At 35.0% G+C, this 22622-nt stretch overlaps 3 protein-coding genes across 3 annotated transcripts; 1 reads left to right on the top strand and 2 right to left on the bottom strand.

The window, feature by feature from the left end:
• Nucleotides 1-5853: 5853 nt before the first annotated feature.
• On the bottom strand, nucleotides 5854-8031 carry LOC105960209 (germin-like protein 5-1). Its single transcript, XM_012984380.2, has 2 exons — nucleotides 7865-8031; nucleotides 5854-6595 (listed from the first exon to the last, which is right to left on the bottom strand). The coding sequence occupies exons 1-2, from the start codon at nucleotides 7977-7979 to the stop codon at nucleotides 6057-6059; spliced, it is 654 nt and encodes a 217-aa protein (XP_012839834.1). The 5' UTR covers nucleotides 7980-8031; the 3' UTR covers nucleotides 5854-6056.
• A 6390-nt stretch (nucleotides 8032-14421) lies between these two features.
• Nucleotides 14422-15396, top strand: LOC105960208 (hypothetical protein). Its single transcript, XM_012984379.2, has 3 exons — nucleotides 14422-14606; nucleotides 14710-14785; nucleotides 14882-15396. The coding sequence occupies exons 1-3, from the start codon at nucleotides 14595-14597 to the stop codon at nucleotides 15136-15138; spliced, it is 345 nt and encodes a 114-aa protein (XP_012839833.1). The 5' UTR covers nucleotides 14422-14594; the 3' UTR covers nucleotides 15139-15396.
• A 278-nt stretch (nucleotides 15397-15674) lies between these two features.
• On the bottom strand, nucleotides 15675-19691 carry LOC105960186 (flap endonuclease 1). The gene is made up of 14 exons (XM_088813869.1): nucleotides 19558-19691; nucleotides 19354-19470; nucleotides 19002-19060; nucleotides 18692-18751; nucleotides 18536-18589; nucleotides 18378-18426; nucleotides 17963-18010; nucleotides 17747-17812; nucleotides 17558-17608; nucleotides 16703-16907; nucleotides 16541-16622; nucleotides 16329-16443; nucleotides 16170-16226; nucleotides 15675-16084 (listed from the first exon to the last, which is right to left on the bottom strand). The coding sequence occupies exons 1-14, from the start codon at nucleotides 19567-19569 to the stop codon at nucleotides 15869-15871; spliced, it is 1191 nt and encodes a 396-aa protein (XP_088669995.1). The 5' UTR covers nucleotides 19570-19691; the 3' UTR covers nucleotides 15675-15868.
• Nucleotides 19692-22622: the final 2931 nt, after the last annotated feature.

Below are 22622 nucleotides of genomic sequence, written 5' to 3'. Positions count from 1 at the left end.
TAGGTTAGATAAATTGCATAATTCATTGGGTATTCGTTCGGAGAATGTGTTGAAGTAGCCGATGTAGAGCTCCTTGAGTTGTGTTGGGTTTCCGATTTGCGACGGATTAACGCCGGTGAGATTGTTGCCAGAGACAGCGAGGTACTCAAGGTGAGGGAACGAGCCGAACTCGGGGGGATATGTCGGTGAAGAAGTTCCCGCCGAGGTGCAAATGGCGGAGGTTGGTGAGCAGATACGCCTGCGAAGAGAAATCTCCGATCATCATGTTGTTGTACACGTCCAGAACTTCGAGGTTTTTTAGGCGGTAGAGCTCCGACGGAAAACTGAGGTTGAAGACATTGTTGGAGATATGGAGGTTACGGAGGTTGGGGATGTCGGAGATTTGCGATGTCAGAGATTTGCGGCGGAACAGGGCCGGAGAGGAAGGTGGTGGCGGCGGTTGAACTGCCGGGATTGATACCCATGAGCTGGACGGTGACTTGCTGGTGGTCGAATTCGGGCGTTCTAGGCTTCACGGCGAGGAGGACGATGAGTATGACGGCGAGGGTTAGGAGTGCGAGGAAGGAGAAGAGGATGAATAGGCAGCAGCAGCGGAAGGAGGCGGAGGAGATCCGACAAACGCCAAAAAGGAATCAAAAGAAGATGAAAAACAAGCGACGCAAATTCCCTACTTCTTCGACTCGCAGAGATTCGATTCCAAATATAGAACCGAACAAGGGCAAATCAAAATCCTCGAAAGATTCTTGAAGAATTCCGATCTCCTCCAAGGAATCGGGAATTACCGATTAGCGATTCTCGAAGCGCATCCCAACACTTTCATTCTTCCTCATCACTGCGACACCGCATCAGGCTTGCTCGTTGTTGGGAAAGAGAAGAAATCCATGATTTCTGGGATGCTTTGCTGGCAGGATGAGGGAGTGTAAAAGATTGATTAAAGAAATTGATCTTGAAATTAAAGATGAGGAAAGTAGAAATTCTATGGAGGTGAACAAGCAACTTAACGAGGAGAAGCAATCAATGTTGCAGACTGAAATACAAGTAATATTCAATGTTTGAATTATTGGGAAACAAAAGATAGTATTTAGGCAAAGACAGAGATAATAATGATATTGGATCATGGAACTCGCATGGTGTTCCAAAGGAAAATTTCGTACCACACTGTAAAGTCACCCCGCAAAGACATAACTCGGAGGAATCGTAAAGTATCAGTATGTAGTTCTCTCTTATCTCGCATTTACTGCCTAAAGCTCTCAAGACCAGAGTTATTCTCGCACACAAAGGCGAGTAGTTGACGATCTCGTTTGTGCTGAGCTCGTTTTTCTTACCTCGAGGAGAGATTTTTCAAAACTAGCAGTTTTCTCCCTGCATCGGTCTTATGAAGCTCGCATCTCTCCTAATATCCTTGCGAGGTAATATTTATATCTATAAATTATATGGAGAAGTCATAATTCTCAAATATATACATGTGTCTTCTTGGTGAATGGTATTATTCCGAGGTCAGATCAGCACATGAAAGTGAAGACCGCGGCCGGTATCGGCCGCGTTATCGAAAAGACGAGGTCGGAATCGACCTCGCACGACGTGAAGACCGCGGCCGGTATTGTCCGCGTTATCAAAAAGACGAGGTATCTCACATCCGAAAGAAGAGTGCGATCGGTATTGATCGCAACTGGAGTAAGACGAGGTATCTCGAATCCGAAAGAAGAGTGCCATCGGTATCGATCACAATTGGAGTAAGACGAGGTATCTCGAATCCGAAAGAGGAGTGCGATCGGTATCGGTCGCACTAGAGTAAGACGAGGTATCTCGCATCCGAAAGAGGAGTGTGATCAATATCGGTCGCACTAGATGAGCCGAGGTATCTCGCATCCGAAAGAGGAGTGTGATCAGTATCGGTCGCACTGGAGTAAGTCGAGGTATCTCGCATCCGAAAGAGGAGTGTGGTCAGTATCGGTCGCACTAGAATAAGCCGAGGTATCTCGCATCCGAAAGAGGCGATTGTACGGGCTCAAGCCGAGGTCGGAATCGACCTCGCACAAAAATGGAAGATTGCACGGGCTAAAAAACGACGTCGGAAAAACGGAAACATTGCGAACTATGAATTTGCCACGATTAATTACTTCGCATTCCTCGCGACGAACTGGGGGAGTAGATAAGGAGAAGGAGTCGGAAGCCTCCAAAATTTTTCGAGTCCAAAAAAAAAAAAAAAAAGAGAGAAAAAGAAAAGAACATACATATCACATCATTTGTACTATACCTCGACGTCGTATATTCTTCACCGATGCACAGTAGGGTGGAGTAGATGATCTGGGCTATTTTGTCCAGGCCCAAATATAAGAACCCAAAGCCCACCATGTACTATTTTCTCTCTTTCTTTGGGCCCAGCCCACTCCCTCTTTTTTTTTTTGGGCACGCCCCCCAATACAACGGGGAGATAAGGCAAGGGTCTGGCGGGGGTAAAGAGGACCTGAACGGGGCAGAACAAAAGGGGAGAAAAGGAGGAGCAATAAAAAGAGACACTATCTATCGGTGCCTCATCTTCACCGGAAAAACATAAATACACCAAGAGCATACAATGCAATCGAGATATTTCTATGATGGCCAACGAACCCCATCAGCTTGCCTGTTACCAATCCTCCGACGAAGACCCCGTTTTAGATGCAGAATAACTCGCCAAATACTTCACCAGGTTAATGATGAGCGGGTACCAATTTCAGCCGATAGCAAGTTTCCGTGTGGAAAATATTTTATTCTGAGAATTTTGGGAAGAAGGTGATCCGGATTAATCTGTAAGCGCCAAGCTTGTTTTGTAAGCATCGCAATGTTGAAGCTTCTCATATCTCGAAAGCCAAGACCACCATTTGCCTTCGGTTTGCACATATCTTTCCATGTAAGCCATGCCAGACTCCTATTATGTTTCACTTAACAGGCCATTCGGGAATAGGAAGCATCTCATACGTAGGAAGGTATCACCTGGAGAACCGCTTTGATGATCATTTTTTTTCCCGCCTTTGACAACTGTTTTTTCCCCCCAACATTTAATTTTGGACCGAATTCGATCACAAATGTACGAGAAGATCTTCTTTTGTGATTTACCTATAGCTGCCGGCATACCAAGGTGCTTCTCGTGGTGATCAACGACCCGAAACCCAAGAATCTGGTTGATAAAGTCTTTTTTTGAAAATGGGGTTGGAGGGCTGAAAGTCATGGTTGATTTTTCGTGGTTGATCTCCTGTCCCGAAACTCTAGCAAAAGTGGCGAGGATATTTTTCAAAATGTTTGCATGAGCCTCGGTCGCCTCCACAAATATGAGGGTATCATCGGCAAAACAGAGGTTCGAAATCACCGGAGCCAAGGGGGCCACCTGGACTCCACGCAGCTCACCACGATCCACCGTCTTTGTTATCATCTCAGTAAGCGCTTCTGCAAAACAAATTAATAAATAGGGGAAAAGAGGGTCGTCCGGCCGAAGTCCTCTAGATGGTTGCAGAGATCCGAATTGTGAGCCATTGAATAAAAAGGAATGAAAGACAGTGGATACACAAAGCATGATAAGATTAACAAATTCAGAGGGAAGGCCAAGACGAATAAGCATTTTTTTTCCAGAAAGCGCCATTCAACCCGATCGTATGCCTTACTAATATCCAATTTAATAGACATATAATTAGTTCTAGTGCTAGAGTTTATCTTAATAAAGTGATTGATCTCGTAGACCACTGGAACATTATATGTGATGAGTCTTCTAAGGACAAAGGCGGATTGAGTAGGCGAGATCAAATCATTAAGGACTACACTAACCCTATTAGCAAGAACTTTAGAGCCAAATTTATAAATAACATTGCATAGGCTAATAGGTCAATAGTCGGTAATTTTTTATGGGTTTTTTATCTTTGGGATAAGCACAAAATATGTGAAATTTAAAGTTATGGGAAGTTTATGATTGTTAAGAAAATCGAGAACGCATGATAAGACATTAGAACCTAATATTTGCCAATATTTGGTATAAAAACTAACCAGGAGGCCATCTGGGCCAGAAGATTTCATTGGAGCCATTTGTGAGATGGCTCGAGTTACCTCGTCTGAAGTGAACGGCTGAGAAGAAGTTGACCGGCAGCACTACTAGACACTCTAGTTTCAATGTTCTCAAGCATATCATCTATTTACTTATATTTGTTTTGAACCTTTTAATTTCCAACCAATTAATTAAATAGTTAATTATATTTTAAATTATAATTTTTTTTTAATGAGAGAAAATTTTATAAGGCAATATTGGCCAAATTAGACAGAAGCGAAAGTCCTTCTAGTGTATCAGTGTATTAAAGATGAACACGAACGTGGGATAAAGAGTTGCCCGAACGCTTAACAAATTATGAGAAAGAAAAGTTTGAGAAAACATTTTCTAAATAAATGCATTCATCGATAATTGCACCGAATAGTAACATGTCACCGCCACCCGATTAAAGTGCCTGAACCATTCTAAATAAATGCATTCATCGATAATTGCACCGAATAGTAACATGTCACCGCCGCCAGATTAAAGTGCATGAACCACCTGCAGAGAATCACCCCCGAAAATAACTTCGTTCCATCCTGTCATAGATGCAAGCATGATGGCATGGAGAGCAGCCATAGCTTCACCTTCAACAGGATTAAGCTTTCCATGATTTTTTACCAGTTTCCATCCAATGCACATTATTTCATGGTTCTTTGCCACCGCTGCAACCACTAATTTTGGTTCTCCACGTCGTATAGCGACATCAAAGTTGATCTTCAACAACCCCATCTCCGGTGGCTTCCACTCCATCAGATGAACTCGTTGAAGACTAAGATTTGGCCTGATTTGATTTGATTTGATTGGGCTTGAAGGTTACCAGATAATGCTACACCAACTAGGTAGTTTGTCGGCACCAATCACCTCATCATTGTGAATCTCTCTGTTCTACCTCTCCCACGCCTTCCATGCGATCACCATGGCCCATAAAAAAATGTTCTTATCCACCAAGTGTTTCATATGTAGCCACCATTACCATGGGGATGAAATTTAGCAGTTGGGTTGATGCCAATTCCTCTACATGTAGTGATAATATGTAACGCTGATTCGTTACTAGCTCCGCAACGATGACATGCAAAGTGAGGTAATAATCCGGCGACGATGGACTTGCTTTATATGCCCTTCATCGCAGAGGAGGTAACTCGAGCCATTTCTCAAATCCCCCGACCCTGGTGGCCTCTCCGTTAATTTTTTTACTAAATTTTGGCATATTCAAGGGTCTGGTGTGCTTTCATGTGTTCTTGAATTTCTTAATCATCATAAACTCCCCTCGGATTTGAACTATACATATATTTTCCTAATTCCAAAGGTAAAAAGCCCATAAAGAATCACAGACTATGGACCAATTAACCTAATTAGCCTGTGTAACGTTGTATACAAATTTGGAGTCAAAGTCATTGCCAATCGTTTTGAACTTATTCTTAACGATCTAATATCTCCTACCCAATCTACTTTTGTCCCGAAACGCCTAATCTCCGACAATATTCTGGTAGCCTATGAAATCAACCATTTTATCAAACTTAACTCTAATAAAAATAATAATTATATGCCTCTTAAATTGGACATAAGTAAGACTTATGATCCTATCGAATAGCGTTTTCTTATAAATATTTTGGTTCGTTTTGAAATACCGCCTCAATTTGTGGATCTTATCATGCTTTGTGTTTTTTCGATCTCATTTTCGATTTTATTTAATGGCTCACAGTTTGACTCGGTTCGCCCAACTCGAGGATTACGAGGAGGGGACCCTCTTTCTCCCTTACTCTTCATTTGTTGTGCAGAGAATTGAGAAACATGATTAGTTTTCTGGTAATTCGGAGTATTTATATTTATTTAGAATCACAATAAAAGAGAAAAACAAATCTCGTGAATACGAGTTACAAATTACTTACAATAATGTTTTCAGTTCCATAAAAAAAAAAAAATCAAAATAAACTCAAATTTTTACCTTTTCATTCTTGAATAATCAACAAACCACAATTAAGTACTTTTAATTTGAATTCTTTCATTTCTTGGGCGCGAATTTGGACTTGATCTTAACAACATCCTTAACCTTGAGGTGAAACGCCGCGCTCAGAACATTATCCGGCACCGGCGGCACAGCCCCAAACAAGGTGGCGGCGAAGTACTGGGTCCCGGCGAGCTGGCTGTTGAAAGCGGCGACGACGGCGGCGATCGATTTCCCGTTGTTCTTCTGGAAGTGGACGAGCCCTTTGGGGAAAACGAAAACCTCACCCTTCTTGATTGTCTTGGAGTACAAGATATTTGCGGTGGTGATGAAGCCCACATCCAGCTCTCCTTCCAGCACGAACACGATTTCGGTGGCGCGTGGGTGGATGTGCGGCGGGTTCAGGCCGCCGGGGGCGTAGTCGATGCGGCCGAGGGAAATGCCGAGGGTGTTGAGTCCGGGGATTCTCTGTACGTTGGCGCCGGTGCCAAGTGATCCGACGGTGTTGTTTGTGGCGCCGGCGTTAGCTAGACCGGCGAAGAAGAAGTCATCCGCCGTCACGTTTGCCTTGCAGGCGTACCCATTTACCTTCACGGCTGTTTTTAAATTCCACACGCGCAAAATGATGACGTCAGCCGGATGAAAGCAATCCAACAATAAAAAGTACTAAGAGCATGAGAAACTGTATTTTTACACAAAACGAGTACAAACTAGAGCTCGCGAAATCTAGATGATTATGTTGAATTTGACACCATAAGGGTGGAGATGTAAGAAACAATCATAACTGAGGGGGTACATGTAATTATCCAAACAAGAGGGGTTTTTTCGTAAATTGACCATACCTCAGGGGGTGGTTGTAATTTACCCTATTAAATATAACACGACCATTAAAATTCTATTAAATCAACAATTTAATACGGTTATTCCGAGAAAATATATTATTAAGCAAGCTTACTAAATTATCGAGTATTAATTTATCGAGGTTTTACTGTGACTACTAAATATTATGCATTGCATGTAAGTTGTAACGCATAAAATAAAATAAATTTAATTTAATTTAGGGAAGGGAAGGGAAATTGGAACTTTGAACACATCCGTTGTATGTAATTAGAAATTTAGGAAGTAAGTGGATTTAAGTACAAACAAAATTACACATTCAAGTATAATATCTTGACAATGTTTGGTTCTATTTTCATTTCATGTTTATTTCTTTTTTCGAAATTAATTTGTGTTTGTTTAGCTTTTCAAAAACAAAAAAAGCATTCTCAAAACAACTTCTAAAGTTTATATCTCATACATAAATGATTTGGTGCTAGTAAAAAAAAATTGGCTGATACGTTAAAAAAATGTTGTCTTCACTAGAAATCAATCAAAAATCACTTTATTTTTCAAAAATTTCTTCTGAAATGCATTTAGTCTGCCTGCAGTATATTTTGTATAATCTCAAATCATTGAAAAAAAAAATTTACTTCCAGTCTCAAATTATTCTCTAAAAAAATATTTTCCCAAAATAAAATAAAAATAACTCTCAAAACCAATCCAAACACTGCCATTATTTTATTAGACTAAAAAACGAATATAATAATAATGTTATTGACTAGAAAATTCACCATATCGTCAAGTTGCAGCAAGAAACTCGAAAAACAAAAAACCAAAAATAGAATAAGCATCGATTACATTTCAAGAATCCTAGTTGAAGATTTAGATGAAAATATGTGGCACAAAATTTGCAAACGAGATAAATTGAAAAAATTAAAGGGTTCCAAAAAGAATTATATATATATATATATATATATATATATATATATATATATATATATATATATATATATATATATATATAATGTAGGGATATAGATAAGTACGAGAAGTGAGATCAGCAACACATATATCTTGAAGAGAGTCTGGATCCGCAGAAACTATGCTGAACGTAGCCAAAATCACTGCCACCATACAAATTACACCACTGCCATTACCCATTTTAAATATTAATTCTTTCAAAATAAACAAGAGTGTGCTTTATGTGTGTGTTTGTATGTGTTTGTGTGTTGGATTATTTATAAGCCAAGAACTCGAGGACTTATTCACAAGTTTAATATTATTATTGACTTTTATTCTTTTCAAAGAATATGCTTATATATATAGAGAAGCATGAAGCGTGCCTTTCATAGAACAAATTGTGAAGGGTTGGCAATATAATGGAAATTGGGATATATTATAGTTTGGGTAAATTATAACCAACCCTGAGGTATAGTTAAATTACGAAAAATCCCCTCTTGTTTGGATAATTACAACCACCCCCTCAACTATAAATCTTCTTACACGTCCGCCCTTGCGGTTTCAAATTTAGTGGAATATTCGAGATTATATGGAATATTATCAATTTTCTACCCGTTTTATCCCATTTGAACTCTACATTTTGAAGCAAGATGATCATAATATGTGTTTTTTGGCTTGAATATATCAGATTGTGGTGCATCAGAAACTGTATTTTTACACAAAATGAGTACAAACTAGAGCACATTCCACAAAATCTAGATGATTATGTTGAATTTAACACCATAAGGGTGGAGGCGTAAGAAAAAATCATAGTTGAGGGGTAGATATAATTATCCAAACAATAGGGGTTTTTTTTTCGTAAATTGACCATACCTCAGGGGTGGTTGTAATTTACCCTTATAATTTATAGGGCTTAATATGTTGGTCCCTCAAACTAAACTTAAATTACAATTAAATGACAATTTCAAATTATGTTTTTTAAATACACCCATATTTAAAAATATAATATGATGATCATATGCCTAATTATTTTTTTTATTCTTAATTTGCTCTTATATTTTAAATTGAATATTTATATTCATGTTTTTCTCCATACATATTTCTCCTTTTTGTTCTCTCTCCCGCCGCCACTCCTCTCCATGGTCGAGTGAGACGGTGGCTATGGTGGTGGTGGTCGCGGTTGTAGGGTCATGGTTATGGCAGTAGTGGAGGCGGCGGCATGCCGGTGGTGGACATGGCGAGGGTGGCCATGGCGATTGCGAAGGCGGTGGGGTGGGGGTGGGGCGTTATGGCTTCTGCTATAGTGGTGGCGGTCGTGATTATGGTGGCTGAGGGTGTTTATGACAAGAGCGGAGGCGGAGGCGGTGGCTATGGCGTTGGCGGCGATGGTGGCGGATCTAGGTTTCATATTGGATGAGTGCGGATGACTCAAGTGACTATGAATTACTGTGAGTGTTTGTGGATGGATGGTGGCTAAGGTTCAAATAGGGGCTAGCGTTTTCAAATTTTCTGACTACGTATTACTATGGGTTCCTTCTATATATGACTACAATAAAAAAAAAAAAATAATAATAATAATAATAATAATAATAATAATTTTCTATATTATATAGGAAAAACTAGGGTTTTATAATAATGAAAAAAGAAAACATCTACTTTCATAATTTTCAATATTGTATAGAAAAAAATGGGTTTTATAATGAAAAAAACACTAAAGACCAAAGTGGAGGAAAAAAAAAACGTGTTCTTCCACTACAAGAAATTTTATATTTGACAACGAAATATTTTGCTGTTGGAAGGGTAAAATTTCGTTGCCAATATAATTCGCAACGAATTTTGTTTGTTGCCATGTTCGTTGCCAAATCCGCGTTACTGAAAGTACATGGCAACGAAAATCAAAAATCGTTGTGCATACATTATTATAGCCAACGAATTTATTTCGTCACCCAAAATATATCGTTGTAAATACATTTATAATCCAAAACGAATTTGTTTCGTTGCCAACTATAATTCGTTGACAATACATTTATTATAGACAACAAATTTATTTCGTCGCCAATGTAAATCGAATTCGGATAAAAAATTTATAACAAAAACGTTCGATTTACAATGCTTAGGATATATTAATAATGTTTACTAATATTTATCTTCAACAACGATAGGAAGATGATGTTCTGGTGATGCTATGTATGCATTGACAAATTTTTGGTAGCATGGAGCAAAAGAATGTGATGTTATTTGACCGAGCTCAATTTCATAGCCAACGTTTTTTAGATCGAGCTCGTCGCACATGGTTAATTTAAAATAATTTTTATTTATTATTCAGTTTGCAATATATTACACAAGAGTAGAGTTATGAAAGAAAACAAAACGAAACATAAAAAGAGGAAAAGAAAAGTTGACAGCCTATCACATTGGCCAAAACCTAGTGTATAAATATATAAGTATAGTTAAATTTATTTGCATATAGATGAATTATATACTCACTATATCTCTCTATATCACCTATATTTGTTACTATTTTATTTTAGGTCATTAGACAGACGTGTTGGATGTTCGAATGTATAGTCTAAGTATGAATAAGTAATAGCCTATTTAATTAATTTATTAATTCAATTAATAAATAACTATATTTTGGTATTTCCTCGTCCTTCCTATATCCATTTACATTGTAGAACACAATAATACATAATGTAGTACAATGGAAGTACATGCCTAAATGAGTACAATATAGTTGACTATAGTTAGATCCACCCAAAAAAACTCTTCTTAAAAAGGTGGTTCAAAAATCTGTAAAATATTAAAATACCCCCTCAAATTTTAATATATTTCAGTTTCATTATTTAACCTCAACTTCACCGATTATTCAATTTTAACATCTCACCTAATTTTGATTATTGTGTTGCTAACCAACGTTGATTTTTTTATTTTCTTTTTTGAATTTTTGTTTCTGCTTCTAATTTTCGCCACTGCTGACCCGATGGTTAATGGTGGTTTCCGACGACGTGTTGGGATTTTTTTTAATCGACTCTTTTTTCAGAATATCTTTTTCCGCGGTGGAACAGTAATATTACAGCGTTGGACAATAATATTAACTATATTGATGTTTCACAGTAATATAGACAATAATATTGTTTTATGTGGGAAGAAATGCAGCTTTTAGTATGGGACAATCTTGGAGTCATAGTAAATACTAGGAATTACAACGGCAAAAAAATATTTGCTGCGGTTATTTACCGTAGCAAAGTTTTTGTCACGTCCGTATATACTGTGGACAAATTCTTAGCAAATGCATAGCAGAAGCCTCTTTACTAAGAATCCGATACCTTTTGCTGCGATTAATGGTCCTAGAAAATAATCATTTTTCGAATTTAAAAATAAAAAACGAGAGACTTTATACAATATTGTTTCTTGAGTATTCAAAATCTTATTAACCATATCTGAAATTGAGCCCATTATTATTGGAGTTTGGTCTGGGCCCATAACGCTCATCTTCAACATGTCAAGTTTCTATAAATTAATAACTTTAGTACAATTTAGACCATAGATAAATTATTATATAATTTAAGTTATTAGTTTATCAAGAATTTGAAAATATAAAAAAAATTACTATATTTTTTTAGAGTGTAATTATATCTATTGAATTCAATTATTTATGGTTGAAGTGTTGCTTTAGTTGAGTGTGATTTGAGTTGACTTAGTAATCAATCATTTGATGACCATGCATTAGAGGATGCCGCCAAGCTTTAGGCTTAATGCTGATTAATTAATGATTTTATATATATTGATTAACTAGACATAATCTATATACATACACACTAACAAGCGAGCAGTCGCGAGTTCAAAAATTTGTTACATGGTGGGCTTAAATTTTTGGAGATTTACGAACCGGGCCTACGAAAAATATTTAGGACTTTTTTTGGCATAAAATAGAACAAAATCAGAAAATATGTCAACTTTAATGTCTATATCAAACAAAAACATCACACCGAAATTATATTATACTAAAATTTTGCTTTACTTTATCTGAAAGACGAATAATAAGAATGTAGTTCAATCAATTTTATCGAACCATGAAGTCGGATTGTTAAATGTGAGAGCAATCTACTTTATCATTTTTAGTAATGAATAAATATTCAACCAATCAGGTGCATTGAGTAAACTACATGTATAATAGCTAATTACAAATCGCAAACAAGATATAAACCACATTAGTCACAAACCATATGTGACAAACTCAATTTAGTAAGTGTTCGACAAAAATAAAATTTTATTTGGGTCATTTCACGCTTTTTTATTCGATCAACTAAACAAAAATCGAAACTAAAAAATCGAAAAAAAACCCGAAAACTCAAAACCAGAAGCCTTGTAAATTGTCTCTTTCTTTTGTTCTAACTTGGCATCCGTACAGAGTAGATGGTAACTAACTCAATATATAATGACTTTGACTTGGAGAAAAAAATGATGGATTACTATTCATTACTATGGCTGATCTCATCTCATCAACCTAATTTATTTATTTTTAGCTGCTAAGTCATATTTCTTAATAATCTAAACTAATCACCTTCACCAATGTTTCCAACTTGCAAAATATTATATTTTTGGGCAAATGACAGCACCCTGATGTAAAGTCGAATAACGGAAGGAAAAAAAAAAAAAAACTCCTCTTATTTGAATAACTACAGTCACCTCTTTAACTATGTATTGTGTTACGAAAAAACTCTTTATGTTGGTAAGAGGTGTTCATTCGGTACACCAAATTTTCATATTGTTAATCGTACGGTTCGGTAAATAACCAAATTATCGAAATTTTATTAAAAATATTTCACAATTTGTTTTTTTTTTTAATTAATTTTAGGTTAAATACAAATATTTCATATAACAATTTATATATATATATATATATATATATATATATATATATATATATATATATATATATATATATAAATAAATAAAATGAATATCGAACCGAATTACCAGTTCGGTAATCAATGTACAAAATTTTCTCAGTTCGATCGGTTAACTGACCGGATGAACACCCATATGTAAATTCGACAACGCGATTACACAAACAAAATGAGTTTTCTTTTCGTAATTTGATATTACCTTAGGGCTTAAGTATAATTTGCCCTATATCTTTTTAAGGAGACTATAAAATAAAAATAAAAATAAAAATAAAAATAAAAATAAAACAAAAGAAAACCTCTTTAATTAACTATTATGTCTGGTTGATGTTGATGTTGATGTGAAATATTAAAAGCGTGTTAGTATTAAAAATAGAGAGAGTTGTTAGTGGTTTTGTCAGATTGTCATCTTCACTAAGATATTGCTACACCCGGTCCTTAGATATAGGTGGTCGATTTAAAAAATAATTAAATAAATAAATAAATAATTAGGAATCATATATATATTTTTTTCTGTTTTTGTAAGTATTGTTTAATTTAATTTAAATGACCTATTAGAGTAGCTCCAACCCAAAGTATGAAATATTTAATTTTGATATTTAATATTTATTCTCTCTCATACATATATAAACTTATTTACTTCAATCATAATTCATAGGTATTAAATAATTGTTATTTAAAAATAAATAAAGTGATTATATAATTTAATTACCACATTTCATTATCTAAGTGGCCGTTTACTTTTAACTTATTATTTTTTCAGGATGTACTTTTACGTCCCAAGATGTGAAATATTAAAATACAATCCTCATATGATAACTCTCATTGGAGTGATTTATATTTTTTTTTGGTTGGAATATGAGTGAGTGTTTGATAACCGATTTAATAACTAATTGGAGTTGCTGTTAAAGTTCGACTTTTTTTATAATAAATTTTCACAGTTGGAGAATCAATTAAAATATATTTATGTCACATTCTTACTTCATTGGAATAAAAGTCTTCAAGATTTTGGAAGTTTGAAATACGTTTTTTAACCTTTTTCTAGAACTTGAAGAAATGGAAACTCGTGGATGATGAAAGCTTGAAAAGTTGCGTAGAAATAAAAAAAAAAATTGAAAAGTGATATTCGTTGCGATATAAAATAGTTTTATATAAATTTATTTGCTGTAAAAATGATACAAGGGCCTTGTATTTTAGAGGGCATTTTGCTAAGCTTATAAAATGTTAAAGAGCTTGTAAGTTCTTCCAAAGTGTTTGATATTTTTTTTACAAAAATATCTTAATTTTTTTTATAAATAAACTGTTAGAGAGCAAATAAGATCGTTTTTAAAAGTATCTCTACCTCACATTTTTTTTTAAGATTTCATAATGAGTAAAAATAGCAGATAAGCTCATTATACAAACACTTTAAAAATGTATTCTAAAAATAAGATGTAACAAACAGCTTATCAGCTCTTAAAATATTTTATCAAACGTAATAGATTATCAGCTTTTTATAATAATCTTAGCCAAACAGATCATTTCTCAACCTAAAAACCACCCCTGATTGTAAGTTAGCTTGCTTTGGAAGACTTACACAAACTTGGACCATTTCAATTGAAATCAAACTCCTGTCAATATCTAACAATAAGTTCATGGAATATTTGGTGAAGTATAGACTATTATTTTTATTAATAATATTTTTTATTTTATTTTTTTATTTTGGTTTGTTGACAAATTAAAGGAGCAGCCAGACACATATGCGTAAACCTTGTTCTCGTGCAGTAACTCGCAAATTCGACTACTACTAATCAAGACATTGGTTGTTTAAATAGCACCTAATCCTATCAATACATCTCTTGCAGTTTAGCTTCCTTAAACAATCAATCAATCAATCATCATATCATAATCAAGATTTTCGATTTGCGCTATGAGCGTAAAGGTAATAATAGTCTTTTTCCTTGCACTAGCATAATATTTTCGTTAGTTTTCGCTTTTCCGTTAATCTTTCCCGATACTGAAAATCTTGCGGATATAATCTCCAGCAAATCGTACTCAAGGTCGCCATCAACTGCCAGCAATGCAAGATTGAAGTCCTGAAGGCAGTTACCAAACTTACGGGTAAAAAAAATAAATATTTAATATTTCAAAAAAAAAACGAGAAAACGAAAAATTTGCAATAGAATGTGAGATAAGGCGATATTTTTGAATGAACAGGTGTGGATATGGTACAACTGGATGCAGAGAAAGGAATACTAACCGTTTTGGGGACTGTTGACCCTGTCTGTGTGGCGACACGAATCAGAAAAGCGGGAAATCACGCGGAAATTACGAGCGTGGGCCCGCCAAAGCCACCGGAGCCTATTAAACCACCCGAGCCAGAAAAGCCGCTTCCTCCTTGCTGTAAGCAATGCCAGCTTGTTGCTGTGAGTTTTGTTACCTATGACAGCCCCCCAGCTTGTTCTATCCTATGAAAAAACAAAAAAAAAAAACGAGAATTTCTTGTATGTATCTATCTCACATTCGAGTTCTCTTTCTCTCTATTTTTTTTTTTTTGTTTGTATATGTATCTATCCTCCAAAACGACATCAGTTTCGGTAGATAAAATAGTTTCTTCATTCTTTCTCGTTTGAGGGCAAAGTGACTGCACGCCCATGTTTTAAACATGTTCCGAGATTTTAAAAGTTTGTATTTGGATGAATCGATTTCAAATCCTTAGTCTCGACTTGAAATTTGGGGTTGATGAGAATATTCACTTTTTATTGAAATAGTATGAAATACTTCATCCAAATTAGACATGATCACGGTTCGAGTCTGGCCAGCTAACCAGGTCAACGAGTCAACAACCCAAAACTGGACCGAGCTTGTATGTATACGAGCCCATTAAGGGGTTCGATTCTTTCAAAAAAAAATTACATTCGTTATTGATTCGACTGTTGAAGATCAACATCAAGATTAATGGACTATTCGTGAACGAATTCAAATTAATACAAGGAGAAAAAAAAAAAAAAAAAAAAAAAAGGAATTTACCTTATTTTTTCTTTAAAGATCGTCGTTTGGAGTTACAATTCCACAGTAGAATAAGAAGCTAAAGATCAAGAATTAATCCTCAAGTGTGAGAAAAGTTTCGATTTCCAGACATGTAAATGACTTTTGTTGCTATCGAGCGAGTCGACAAAAGCACAAAAGAGTAGCTTTTGACTTTCAGCTTCGGCATAAGCTTCTAGAAAGTACAAGATGCACAGATGGTCGTATTCCTATGCTGCAAATCGTCGTCGAACTGGAATGAAACGATGCTCCTGTAGAGTACGTATTAAGCTCGATTCTTGGTTTCGGAACTGCAAGTATACATCGAGCTCCCCGTTTTGGCAACGCGCTCTCGAACAACTTGTTCTTGGCATTCTTCATTTTTTCTATTGCCTGAATATAAAACAAAATAATACGGACTTAGCCCACAATGTGATAACGTATGTATTTTCTGACGGTACGAAAAATGGTTACTTACCTTGGTTACTCGGTCTCGTTTAAAAGCGTTTTCGTTTACCAAAAAATGTATCAACCCCTAGAAGGAAACAATAAGTAAATGAGTCGTTCGCTATCGAAATTTGATACTACAAAATGACCCCAAACAATTTAAAGATTTTTTGTCACGATCGATAATTACTTCTTCGTCTGGAGCAGTCCACTTTAGGTCAAGATGATCACCATCGTCCAAAACGGATGGTTCTTTAAAGAGCCTCCGACAATCGCCGTACGGCCAATCATCTGGTATTTGGTATCTTCATGAAGAGGGGAAAAAAACAAAATTAAAAATATATAAATAAAATTAAATAGACGTTTTTACATGTACATGGACGAAAAATAATCGTGAAAAACCTTTCTTTATTAATACTCTCGAGAATGTGCTCGATCGAGCCATGTTGACGGATTAGTTTCAAAGCAGTGAGACCACCAATACCTGAGAAGTAGAGAATAAGTCTTACATTATTAAACTATCCTAAACGACAAACACTATCAGCAAATCGATATTAGTATTACCTTTTATGTTGTCGCAATAATCGCAACCCGAGAGAATGCAAAGATCGATAAATTGATCCATTGTGAGGTTCAGTTCTTCTAAAACCTTCGTGACTTCGAATTCCACCACCGGGATTTTTTTGGAGGTAGAGTCCATTAAATGGCGGAGAAACCGCGGCGTTCCAAAAGCTAGTGAATCCATGTCCTCTGAGGCCACAGCATACACCTGATGTTCGAATAAATTTCAGAAATAATTCAAAAGCGCATTCACTTGTACTTATGCTCCAAATGGTAACGTAATAATTAATTATAGGGTAAATTACGGCCACCCCCTGAGGTAAGGTCAAATTAAAGAAGAAAAAAAACCTCGTGTTGGGTAATTACAACCACCCCTCAACTATGAATCTTCTCACATGTCCACCCTTGCGATGTCAAATTTAGTGGAATCTTCTAGATTATGTAGAATATTCTCCAGTTTGTACCCGTTTTAACTCATTCGAGCTCCACATTTTGAAACAAGATGATCATAAGATGTGTCTCTTGACTTGTAAATATATAGATTGTGGTGCATCAGAAACTGCATTTTTGCACAAAACAAGTACAAACTGGAGAATATTCCACATCATCTAGAAGATTCCACTAAATTTGACACCACAATAGTGGACATGTAAGAAAATTCATAGTTGAGGGGTGGTTGTAATTACCCAAGCAGGAGGCGGGGTTTTCGTAATTTGACTTTACCGCAATGGGGTAACCGTAATTTACCCTTAATTATATGAAATAAACAATATCTACAAAAAAAAAACTTATATGGCAATAGGTGTTTGAAATAACAGTTTCCGAGGATTGCTCGATGAGAAGTAGTAATATACTTACTTTGCCTGCTCGACAAAGTGCGGCGCACTGTGCCTCTGCTTCACAAGGAGCCTAAGGGAGTAATAATCAAGAAGAATATTATCACTAACGAGCAAATCACTCTTTCGGCCGCAAGAAAACGGTATTGAAGTAAATAGATATGAACTATGTGAAAGAATGAAAAGGTAAAAAATTACGGTATCGCATCACCTCAATGACGGGTACTCCCATAAGTCTAAGAAGCCTTTTGCAGTCTTCGTAATGTTTTTGTGTAGCCTGAATCAAAAAAACGACGGTTACTAACAATACATCGAGCTTCACAGCTTATACAATCGAAAAAGGAAAGTAACAACAGAGAACTGAATGCGTCGAACTCATTGCAGCACGAGTATTATCTCGACTAAAAGCATTCGACAGACGACTCACCTTCACCGTCCTTTTACTAAATTTTTCAATATCCTCATTATTTCCGTTCTGCAATGACAAAAATAGCCTTATGCTGTTAGAATGGAGTTGAGGAGCAGATTTGATGTCAGTTGAAAATATATATGTAGGGTAAATTACGGCCACCCCCCTGAGGTAAACCCAAATTACGAAAACCCCGTTCATGTTTGGATAATTACAACCACCCCCCTTCAACTATGTATTGTCTTACGAAAAAACACCTCCTTCATTAGGTAAATTTGACACCGGTGAATGTGTAAGACAATACATAGTTGAAGGGGGTGGTTGTAATTACCCAAACATGAGGGAGGTTTCGTAATTTGAGCATACCTCAGGGGGTGGCAGTAATTTGCCCTGTATATGTAAGCGTTAATTGGACACTATTAATAAATTCTACCTTCAGAGCATCATTTAGGTCCTTGGTTGCATCAGCTCGCCTCGAGACTCTGTTTTCACCGTATGAAAGTCTCGATTAGCGTTTAGCAATCATCCAATTATGCTCAATGATGGATAATAATTTCAAAATTACGAGCACGAACGGGAAGTACCAAACACCTTTTCGCAAGCTCTTTTTTCTTCAAATCGGGCGGCATCCCATCGAAAACATAGCTAATATGACCAAAACAAAAATAGATCAAATATTTTCACAACACAACAAGATGAGTACCACAAAAAATACGACCTAGCTAACAATACGAGAAAATATATTACACTGGCTTTATTCCAGCTTCCCAAAGTCGAATCGTCCTTGTGAACATCCCTTGCAAATGACTAAAAAGAGAACCAATTAGACACAAATCCAATTTCTACACTAAAGTCTATATTCACTACATTTACTTGTAAACTGCAACGCTATAAATTTTCGCACATAAAATGGAAAAAAAAAAAGAAAAAAAAAAGAAACAGCTCCAATATAAAGATAAAGCGGGCACTCCTTAAAATCGGAATAGAACCACGGCTATAAATATACTTCGACAAATTAAGCCTTTATCTATTCCATATTTTCGTAAAAATCAAATACCTCGTCACTTCACCAGCTTCGTTAGTGAGCATTTGAGTACCGCGTCTTCCGACAACAATCTGCGATCACAAGTCACCGCAAAAAAAATTCAACTAAATCTATTGACATTCAAATATTCGATACTGTACGTATATCAGCATATTCTAGCTACTCTATTCATTACCCAATCTACAGGACTAAAAATATCCATAAATAGAAAAAAAAAAAAAAAAAAAAAAGGCAATTAAACTTCAATTCTAGCATCTATAGAAAGATTCGAATAAATCTAACCACTGTGTACAACATGAATTAGAAAGAAAAAAAAAAATCAATCTTTGCACCAAAAAGTAAAAGGGGGGAAAAGAATACTGACAAGGAACTGGTAAATGCTCATGCTAGCATCAATGGCGATTTCGCGGCCGAAATAGCTCTCGAATTTCTGCTGTTTCATCGCGTTCGGCGCATTGTCCGCCAATAGCTTAGTTAAACCCTAGAAATTTCACATAACACTCGATTTTTTTTCCATTTTGCCGGAATAAAGGAAAAAACAAAATTGAATTACAGAGGAAGTCGGTACCTTAATTCCCATTTGATTTGCAGAAATTTGATAACAAGGGGGCAAGATTTTTATCTTGCTTTTTTGGGTATTTGGATAATTCAAAGAATACGTTTTACAGTTGGAAAGAAGTAGCACAGAAATAAGGGTTTTAATTCTTTCCCGCCCTCATTTGTATACGAGAATATATTGTTTGTTATATTTTTTCCTTCTGAATTATAACCTACGTACTTAGGTAATGTTAAATTACGAAAAAAAAAATATATATTTGGGTAATTATAGCTATTCACCAATTATAAATTTATTAAACTTTCATTCATATGGTGTCAAATTCAACATAATCTTTTAGATTCCGTTGAACTGTTCTCTAGTTTGTATTCATTTTGTGCAAAAGTGCAGTTTTTGATGCACTACAATCTGATATTTACAAACCAAGAGACATATCTTATAACTTTCAAAATATGGAGCTTGAATGAGATAAAACGGGTACAAACTTGTTCGGTTCCGATTCATGATGGACTTTTAGACGGGGCCTTGGATCTTTAAACGCATCTGCAAAAGAGAGAAAAATTCAGACTTAGGCCGAAGTTAGCACTCCGACAGCTACGTCAGTAATTTTCTTTGAATAATTTTGTTCAAATATTATAAATTTTTTTTGGTCTCAAACTTTTCTTATGAAGAACATAAAAATTTAGGGTTTTGTGCGAGAGCTTACGTCCAAGGCTGGCACTCGCAGTATCTACAGACAAATGAACGGACGCCAACCTTATCTTAATTCTGGTTTAACTAGTCTAGTCACCGTGATAAAATATTACGGATTTCAAATTACCCTTCAGTCGGATTTACTCAGTCACTTTGGTGAACAGTAAAAAGAGCCGCACATGTAAAAAAGTAGCAAACATTCCATGCATATTGTCAACCAATTGGACGTGCATTAAATACTGCCGTTTGACTTAAACGAGTGGTGCAGCGAGAAGGAGGTTGGTCGCTCGCTGCGGAGGTTGGCCAGTTTTCTTCTTGCCAATGGTTGGTATACTCGCATGTTCACCTAGCCTTACTTCTTTACGGGCCTTGTAGGGCTATATTGTCCTAGTTGGGCCGTTTGTTGAATTTGGCCCAATCATAACAGAAGAATGTTCCACGTAATCTAGAATATTTCATTAAATTTGACACCAGAACGATGGATGAGTAAAGAAGATTCATAATTGACTGATGGTTGTAATTATTCAAACATGTGTGGGTTTTGGGTTTTTTTCGTAATTTAACCTTATCTCAGAGGGTGACCGTAATTTACCATATATATATATATTATATAGTTTAGGAAAAATAAGGTAAAAAGTATAAATTCAGTGGAGATAATGTTTGCACATGAAAATTTACTATTGCAGATTATTTTCAAAGATTTATTAAAAGGAATGTAAAAGGGATCTAAAATATTTCAAAATATTCTTGAAAATAGCGACTTATCTCGATCATACTCCTATTACAAATATAAATCGGAGATAAATTTTACATTTATATCATCGTACACATTAATTCGATTTCAAAAATGAAAATGGAATTCGGTTGCACATAAAAAAACTTCATAAACAACACCGGAAAAAAAGTTTAAAATTTGCAATAAAACATCGAAAACGCCAGGCTTGGCCCAATAGCGAGGCCGACAACGTCTTCGGCCCCTAAATTGCAAAATGTTTAGGTATTTCTTTGTTCAAATTCTAACACCCTTTTTTTCTTTTTTTAAATATCTTTTTAAACGTTGTTTATTATGGGGACATAAAAAAAAAAATCAGATATAATATATTTTATATGTTAGTCCAATAATTATTAATTGCATCAAAATTAGTGTATGATTTGTACTATATATTATTTTAATAAATGATCTCCAAAATGTCCAAATATATTACTATTGTTTGTTGGTCCATAAATTATAAAGTCAATTTAAATTAAAATATTATCAAATTAACACTACTATAATTTTAACTTAGTTTGTTAAATACTATTTCTACAATAATTTATGTGTAATTTTGAAAATAATATGATATTAATGGCCAACATTTGCTAAATAATTAATAATGGTTTAACTGGATTAAGTATTAGTGAGTTGTTAGATTAATTTTACAGGTATAAATTGGAACGAAGTTTTCGAATTTTACCAATTTCTTTCAAAATTTTCCAACTATCATTTAAATCTCTAAAAATCCCAATGTCTGATTTTTTTGATTTGTTTTTTATCAGAATACATATGAGATTCCGATTTCTGACAAATCATAATTTCCAAAATAATTCTAAAATTTTCAGTTTTATTTTGCAAAATTACACTTATAATATCAATATTATTATATATTTTATTAGTATCAGTAATATTATATCTATCATTCTATTTTTTTATTTTTTTCGAATTTTGTTCAAAACATAATGTTCAACTAATAAAAATATTATAAACCAAAAAAAGAAAATCAATATAAAGTTACGGTAACAGCCTGATTTTAACGAAACTTGGACCCAAAATCGATTAGAACAATTAAATCCATGTGTCACGAGGTAACTCGTATCCGTTTTTAATGTATTCTCTAATTATTAAATATTATACAGAACTGCTTTTATTTTATCATTATAGTTCAATATAATGTACATATTTTCATCATCTCGATATAATGCCTAAAAAATACGATATGTGACAAACGTGATTAACATGTGTATTAATTCCTTTAAGCACTTCATAATCTAATTCTTATAAAATAATTGAAATCTAATTCTTCTTATATCAATTTAAGTGGTGATCTTTTATGATCATATAAGTGCATTTTTTGTATATATCAATTTTCATGTGAAAAAAAGAAATAATAACTAGAAGGTAGATGACACATCTGTCCGCCAACACGTGATCACCACGTGTTCCAATGTTTATAAATATATATATATTCTTCAACCCATTTGTTATAATTAAGGTTAATGAATATTGATAAAAAAGAAAAGAAAAAAAGGGTTAATGAACTCTAAGAATTCAGATATATTTACTTTGTCTTATATCGCTATTACGACAGTCGACAAAAATTGACTTAAGTATCGGAGAATTTTAACTA

The sequence above is a fragment of the Erythranthe guttata genome, chromosome 14, assembly GCF_056151865.1.
Source record: "Erythranthe guttata isolate IM_541 chromosome 14, IM_541, whole genome shotgun sequence".
Classification (NCBI taxonomy): domain Eukaryota; kingdom Viridiplantae; phylum Streptophyta; class Magnoliopsida; order Lamiales; family Phrymaceae; genus Erythranthe; species Erythranthe guttata.
This window is presented reverse-complemented; position numbering and strand designations above follow the sequence as displayed.